General features: G+C 42.2%; 1 protein-coding gene across 1 annotated transcript in view; it reads right to left on the reverse strand.

Annotated features, from left to right (window-relative positions):
* Positions 1 to 1,192: 1,192 nt before the first annotated feature.
* LOC104956805 (integrator complex subunit 1-like) overlaps positions 1,193 to 8,237 on the reverse strand; it is a 26,105-nt gene continuing 19,060 nt past the window's right edge. The window contains exons 17-25 of the mRNA XM_010784347.1: positions 4,672 to 4,805; positions 4,383 to 4,575; positions 4,156 to 4,280; positions 3,924 to 4,033; positions 3,137 to 3,250; positions 2,981 to 3,051; positions 2,801 to 2,892; positions 2,348 to 2,457; positions 1,193 to 2,218 (exon numbers count right to left, since the gene is read on the reverse strand). Of these exons, the coding sequence (XP_010782649.1) occupies positions 2,103 to 2,218; positions 2,348 to 2,457; positions 2,801 to 2,892; positions 2,981 to 3,051; positions 3,137 to 3,250; positions 3,924 to 4,033; positions 4,156 to 4,280; positions 4,383 to 4,575; positions 4,672 to 4,805 (1,065 nt within the window). The 3' untranslated portion in view covers positions 1,193 to 2,102. The remainder of the gene's footprint in view (positions 2,219 to 2,347; positions 2,458 to 2,800; positions 2,893 to 2,980; positions 3,052 to 3,136; positions 3,251 to 3,923; positions 4,034 to 4,155; positions 4,281 to 4,382; positions 4,576 to 4,671; positions 4,806 to 8,237) is intronic.

The raw sequence follows: 8,237 nt of genomic DNA on the forward strand, positions 1-8,237 counted from the left end.
CCAAGAGCCTGGGCTGCTAACACTTGTGTTGTAAGTTGATAGATAACCATAAACAGAGCACTCGGCTAGTTATAGGACACCATACAGGTGCAATTAACACATCACAGAGCCAGCAGAGAGATAAGCAGGCATGAGGCATGATGGGTAAGACATGATTGGGTTTACCAATGAACAAGGTAATTATGGGTTTGGATCTATTGGTTGGATGTGTGAATGCATATTCATTAAAGGAGACTTAGAGGCATCCTGAGGGTTCAGAAGACACAGGCACATAGTAATATATTTTCAATGCATTATGGTTTGAATTATATACAACACTGTTGCAACAACTCAGCCTATTTATATATGTTGTTGCCCAATAGATTAAAAGAATGTGGGTTGAGTTTTTCTTGTCGGCAGTTTTTGAAAAAAATGAAGAGTACGTTGACCTACATTCTCGGATGTTACATTTTAAAAGAAAAAGCTGCACTTTCTGCCAGCAGACTGAATGCCTGTTATTTCTGAATGACAGTCTCCAGTGACCCACCAGTGTGGGCATGTCTCACCCCCACTGAGGATCCTTAACCATGCTGTGGATACGTCTTGATGTCCTCTACGTAACAAAACACCAGCAGCAGTCTGACCTGTGAAATGCTCTACCCACATGACGTCTTCAAAGCACACTTTGTTCTGTGTGATTGAACAATTACCGCCATGGTTAATTTGCCATCAATGGGGACGACCACTTTCCTGGTTTACCCGCATGCCTACGCGTTGTTTAGCTTATCCCTTTGACTCCATCAAGAGGTTTGCAGATGAAGTCAGTGGCACCGGGCAAAACAACTCACACTTTCATGGCAAAATGGTTTCCATCACAGCATGTGCATCACTATGTTAATTTGTCTGTTACACGCCAATGAAGAGAATGCGATCCACAAATGATTGGAAGGAAATGAGAGGCCATAAATGTTGCGCCATTTATTTTGTTCCCATTTTCCATTTAGTTTGAGGTGCTCAAATATTATTCTGAAAGGTAATAATTGGTTCTTGTGAGATTTGTGTTTCTACAATTTCCAAATGAAACTTCTTTCCAACCAAATAGTGATAAAATGTCTTCATTGAAACACTGAATTTGAACAATTTATAGCTGAACTATGTAACACTATTCACTTTCTACTGGGTAAAGGGGAATACAAAAAAGAAAGAAAAGGGCTTACTCAGAAAGGTATTTTTATTTCAGTTTAAATCATGGTGGCTCACAGATGATGTTAATTAACATGGACATTGTATTCAGGCATTGGCATTTTGGCTGCTTATTCTTAATAGTAAGAAAAGTCAAATGAAAAAACCACATTCAGTTATGCCAAGTTGCTACTGTAACGCTACAACACTGAATGGGGGACCATGAAATATTGAAATATTTGTTGTTAATTAAAAACAACGACATATGAAGCATGTAGTTATTTGATCATACAACAATGTTGACATTTCATATTCGAACTAATACAAATATCAAGCCGAATATAGTGTGCCATTTTCTAAATAAACATCAAGCTCTGCATCTAGTAATCATTTATGGCTGTTATGTATTACTGCAACGACTCCCACGGAATGTATGAAAATGCAATAAAAAGTGATGTTTTTAAAATAATATGTATTATTTTACTGCAAGATTAATTTAATTATTTAGGAGATACTATGTTTTCTTTAACCGATTGTAGAATAAGATCACCTTGTAATATTCCAATCCTAGTTATCTTTTATGATAATTGGTAAATATATCATTAGTTAAAAATAAGTTGCATTTTATAAGATGTTTGAATGATTACATTTTCAGCTTTAGAGGGAGTTTTAATGCATTCTTTGAAGTCACTAAATTTAAGTCATTACATGAATTACTTCTAATTTAGATTATTAGGAGTTATTATCTGACTGTTAGCTAACAGATCACTGATTGGTCCTTGAATCTGTACCAATGAAGAGCCACAGACTTTATACATCTGCCATGACCTAATTTGACCAATGTTTGAACTAAAGACATTCAAATAAATCCAGCTCTGGAATGAAGAAATTGAATGACGCCATTTTGAACATGGTGTGTTGTAGTTGTGTGCTTTTGGTTGTTAGGTTGTTGATTCCATGTGAAGGACCTTCATTGACTCTGCGATCATGGAACTGGTGTCGATCTGCCCGTAGATCCCCACTAAAAATGCCTTGTGGAGCAAGATGTCTGCGTGTTCTGTAAAGAAAGAAAAACATGTGCAGGCGTGACTGACAGCAACTTTGGGTGCATGCTGTGTTTAAACACTTTGTTCTACTAAGAACTATGTGGTCATGTGACCATATTTTATTTATAGTATGCTCTTACCCTGACAGAGGAGGACATATTCTGGAAGATTCCTGAGGGCCGTCTGCACCACGTCAAATTTACCGCTGCCCATACAGTACATGAAGGTTGGCAGGAAGTCTGTTGCCAGGCTGCAGCAGAGAAACATGCATTATTACAGAGTGAAAAGTAAATAGTAACAGACAAAAGTATGGTGACAGATGGAATAAAGATTGAGTGATTGTCAAACAGCTCGCCTTGCACCATGATTTTAACATTTCCCAACATTCAATCTTTGAAAAATGTTTTATTGGTGCATAGGGCAATGCAAAAACGTGAAGTAGAGGCGATACAATATCACAGTAATATATGGAATATAGACAAAATGAGACAACACGAAACAAAAGATAAAGACAAAAAAAGACTGTTTTACACGTTCCCTCTTGGTTGTAGCATGTTCTCTGTATACATTGTCCTGAAGTGCTGCAAACCTACCAGGGATTGTTCTGGATGCAGCGCAGGGCCAGACTGAAGGCCAGGTTCCGACACAAATCCTCCGAGGACGTCATGAGCCTCTGCAGATCGTTCTGCAAACACAAGGTGGGGAAGGATGAGTTACAAACTGACAGGTTTACCCCTTGACCTTTTTTTGTGTTCATGTTGTTCATGACTCACGATGAAGTACTGGATGATCTCTGGGCTCCTCCTCGACTTCTCATCCACCTCTGTCAACACTTCCAGCACATCTATAGCAGTGGCGTAAGAAAAGAGTGCATTACTCATGATACAGGATTTATACATGGTGAATTGCTGCAGCAGTATGTTTGTTACCCTCCACTGCCCCTCCTCTTGACATCTTCTTCAAGTACATCGTCATGTCAGCCGCACTCAGAGACACAGAGGCAGAGATGCTGACCAGGGGCAGGGAACCAGTGGACACGTCGTCTGGTGGAGAGCAAAAGCAATTATTTAACAGAATTGAAGTTTACAAGAAAAGGCAGAGCAGCGGATCTTAAGACTTCATTTGTGCACGCAATGCACATGTTAGTATGGCATAAATATGGGCTTCCAGGAACCTCAAAGCTGAAGGCATTTTCTAATCGTTCTAACAGATTGGCTGTAAAGTACGTTTTCTTTGGCATATGGATCTACTATGTTGGTATATAGCAGTCCCATGTGCCTTAAATATGGTATTGCAAAGAAAATGACTGTTTCTCAGAAACTACAAGGAGCATAATCAAGTATTCTGTTTTATGAAATCATAAGAAGTTGAATAAGGAAAATGTAAAACGTTTTAATATACATTAAATCATTTATTTAATGATTTTAGTTTGATATTTAATGTATAGTTTATATATTGTGTTATTTTTGATGCGATCTAAAAATCTCAAAGTTCGACTGTTAGACACTAGCTCATAGTACGCCGCACCAGATTTCAAGGCCTTTGACATCAGAACAAATATGGCTTTTTGCCTTATCATAACACATATGGTCTTTGGACACAAAAGGCTGAATACATCAAATGTCACCATGTACCGAGATATCTTTTAACTGCTGCTTTAGATATATGTGGCCACTGTAACAACTCCAATAACTCAAAAGATCCCCCTTTGCTCACCCTCTCCCTCCTCTGGGTAGACCTCTGATGAAGACCTCCTCACCGGCAGAGTGAGTCCAGCCAGCAGAGACTTCAGCTGAACCAGTTCTGGGTTTTCTGCACACAGAACCCTGGCAGGAGAAACAGCAAAACAGACTTTCAACCAAGCAGTTTCTGCTGTAAGTACAGTCAACTTATTACAGTCAGAATATCATCATTTAAAGATATACTGTAGTTGCCCGGATACACTTACTGCAAGATGTCAGAGTGCTTCTGTAAGTAGGGAATGGCGGACGATGCATCGCGGGTGATGTATTTCTGTGTGAACTGCAAGAACTTGGTGATGAAGACAAACGGGGAACGAGTCCTCTGGAAGTTCTACAGGAGGAAACATGATTTGTAGCTTATTAAAATAGGCGATTAGGTCCGATCTGAGTCTTTATCCTATGGTGAAGATGCGACAGTGTGTGAGCCTCCTACCCGAAGAACCTTCATGAAGGACAGAAGGCAGTCCTGAAGCGCCATCTGGTGCTCGCTGTGGAATACAAGCGGCTGCAGCAGCTCCAGGATGGCCAGCACATTGCTAAAGAACGTCATGTGGTTTTGCTGCCTAAACTCTTGGAAGTTCAGGTGAATACGACCCTGTAAGAGGCTTGCAATCATAGGCAGGTGCCTGGGGAAAACATTTAAGAAGAACAGTGTTACAGTCGGTGAATTTGTGGACTAAATACAGAAATACAGAACAGAGGACCACTGAGTATTTGTTCACCTGAGCAGAAGGACGGGGTGAGACACAGCCAGCTTCCTGCAGGCGAGGTTGGCGTCTGACACGCGGCCCTCAACAGACTTTGAGTCTCCGATATCAGCCAGCAGTATCACCAGGCGGTGCACCAGGACATCAAGCTGGGGAAAGCACATACAATAAGTACATATCACACTGTGATGAAGATACAATAACTAGTTTGTATTGGTGATGGCAATGGCAGTGATTTTTATGAATTCAAAAAGATTGGCATTTCTTAAGATCAGCATTATCCATGCTTTCTATGGAGAACAGTGGAGAGTGCAGCCAATGGAGCATGGTGAAGGCTGGAGGTCATGACTTGTGACCTTTTTGGTGATGAGTTATGGATTATGTCAGAGTATTTGCTGCTTGCCCGCTTTCATTTCCAAATATATTAACCCTTTGGAGTCGACCGTCACGCCGGCGTGATCAGATCACATGACCTGTTCAAGCCGGTGCCGCATAAAAACAACAGTCCGGACAACATCGCCGTGTGTTTCTGTCGAAAGTACTGGCTTGAAACTATATCCCAGTCTTTGTTTCATGAAAAAAGACCCATTAAACACGGTATCAAGTTAATATATTTGAAAAGTATGAAAAATGGAAGCACATATTTGAATATCTTCGCCGTATTTGATCATTTTGCGAAACGGAAAATACTGGAAACTGTAGATTCTGCTCAACAGGATGTATTTACCAGGGAGGGGGTGAGGTAATCAGGTAAACGGAGTGATATGAAGCGAGACGAAAAGAAACGAAGAGGGACGGCGGGAACCAAAGAGAGACGGCGAGAAATGGAGAGAGACGAAGATATACGAAGACAGGCGGCGGGAGACGAAGAGAGACGAAGATATACGAAGAGAGACGGCGGGAGACTGCGATTGAAGTAAAGTGACAGACACACATTGAGAATTTAGATATAGTTAGATAGATTTAGAGTTTTGAAGATTCAACTATGATGAAGAGAACTCTGAACGTCAGTCAAGCTATAAGCTTGTTTTTTGACATTGAGGAGGAGGAGGAGCCTGTGATGTTGCCCTCTGTGTCGTTGACAGAAACTGCTTTGAAGCGTGGCACAGATAAAGACAGAAAAAACAGATTTTTGTACATAATGTACATATATATATTTGTATTATATTTATAATAACACTTTTGCCTTATCAGAATGAAATCCCATGTACATTATTTAAGCTTTTAAATGTTTTGTTGTGCACTACTGTTGACAGAACTTGAGAAATTAGGAAAAAAAGCCGATGGATACACCTGTTATTTGTTCATAAAATGTGTATATAGGTTCATGCTACCTCAATCAAACTTTCACATTATCATAGTGACATCCCATGTATATATTTCCAGCTTTCAAACCGTTTTGTTGTGTATGTTTGTGTTACCTATATGAAAAATAATATCCTTTTCAAAATCTGTTTTTACGTTTATTTGTGATTTTGGGTCCAAAATGTTCAAATAGTATCTCAAAATGAAAGAAATAACTATCAGGTTATATAGGTGAGGTTGTCCTTAAAAAAAGATACCAAACATTTATATGCCAAACATTTCTTAATGGGGTTTAGTAAGACAAATCAAAAGTATGCGAAAACAGCCAAATTAGCCCAGGTCTCCAAAGGGTTAATAAAGCTCGCCTTTTGTTTCCTTTTGAAACCTGCTTCCTCCTCAATCTGCATTTGGGTCCTATTTTTCCCCAACCCTGACAGAATGAACCAACCAAGAATGGACCCAGCAGACAGTTTGTACGAGGTGAAGTACAATTTGACATGCTTGAGGAATGACTTTAGATATGCCTCCAGTAGTGAAGAGAGGCAGTCAGTTATTTCTGCGGCACGCCAGGAGATAACCTCTAGGCCCTGGTTGAGGGAGTTGCTACCCGAGTGGGTGGAGGACTTTTTGGGCAGCTTTGAGGTCAAACCTGTTTCCCAGGCCTGTCTAGCCCGGCATGCTAGCCCTCTGCCTCCCAATTCCCAATCTGACACCATACGTCTCGGTGTGTTCCGTCTGGAGTCAACCCCTGCTTCTTCCCCATTTCCTGCTACTGTCCAGGAGCCGTTCTCGGGGACTCGTCTGGCTTTTGGAGGTCCACAGAGCCTCCAAAAGGCTCCTAAGAGAAGGAGTCGCAAGTCCAGGCTAGCAGCCCGAGCCCCAGAAGCCATGCTTTGGGCTCCAGTACAGGCCCCAGCAGCCATGGTTCCGGCTCCAGTACCGGCCCACACAGCCATGGTTCCGGCTCCAGAACCGGCCCACACAGCCATGGTTCCGGACCCAGTTCTGGCCCCAGCAGCTATGGATCCAGCCCTGGTTCCGGCCCCACGCAGCCATGGTCCACATGCGTTCATGGTGAACAGAACTTCACCATAAGATCGCAATGGCCTTGGTTCCACATTCGCCTCGCCGGCACCACACCCTCTTAAAAACCTTCCAACTTCTGGTCTGCTCAGGCGACGTAAGACCTACTCGACGTCTCCAGCCTACGCGTGTACGTCCATCTGGTCCTGGTCCTCCCCCAAACGTCATGAGGATCCGCACTTTACTGCTCTTCGGACCTTGTCTTCGACCGGGGCAACGAAAGACCCAGTGTCCACCCGCTGCATAGACGACTACTCACATTTCTCCATAGACGTCGTCGGCCCCAACATCGTCGGCTACAAACGTCACTTCGCTGTCAAACAATAGATCCGTCAAGTGTGGGGCTAAGGAAACGTCAGACTCAGCCCCCTTGTTGTCTAGTGAAATTACAACGTCGGAGCATGACACTCGGATTACAACGTTATTGAAACTTATCCGACCCAAAGAATTTGACATTTCTACCCTATAGCATTGACAACTAAGTAACCTAAAATGAAATATAAGGATTTAGAACGGTTTTGTTGTGTTCGGGTTACTGTTGTTTACATCACGTCGCGTGTTACGAAAAAGACCCTAACGACACCTCATATTTAATATTTTATGATTGCATTTCTTCTTTAATGCGAACTATTAAAATGATTCACTACACAAACTCGTTTGTACTGTATGATGGCAGTGACGATATTTCTACGAGGGAATGAGAAAGAAAACATCAGCCAGAGCTAGGGTGGAGTTGACTTGTCGTACCGCAAACCGCCTGGCCGAAAGTCGCCGGCTGAAGTCTGCGCTAGTCGCTTGTCCTAATACCAGGTCAGAACTCGCCCACAGAGCTTTCATAAACCTCCTCCACATGAAAGCCTACCTTACTTCTCCTGAGAGTCTTCCCTGACGCTCTTCCCCTGAATCTCTCTCCTGAACCTCTTCCCCTGATCCTCCTAAACCCTGATCCTCTTCCCTGAACTCTACCGCTGATCTCTTCTGTTCTCCTCCGCCTGATCTGTTCTCTGATACTTCTTCCTTTAACTCTTCCTGATCTCACTCCCTCTGAACGCTGTTCCGCTGAACTCTTCCCTGATCTCTTCCCTTGAATCTCTTCCCTGATCTCTTCGCTGATCTCTTCCCTGATATCTACCTGATCTTGTTCCTGAACTCTTCCTTAACTCATCCCTGAACTCAACCCTGATCTCTCTCCG

The sequence above is a fragment of the Notothenia coriiceps genome, unplaced genomic scaffold, assembly GCF_000735185.1.
Source record: "Notothenia coriiceps isolate Sejong01 unplaced genomic scaffold, NC01 NC01_scaffold00026380, whole genome shotgun sequence".
In the NCBI taxonomy this organism is placed as follows: domain Eukaryota; kingdom Metazoa; phylum Chordata; class Actinopteri; order Perciformes; family Nototheniidae; genus Notothenia; species Notothenia coriiceps.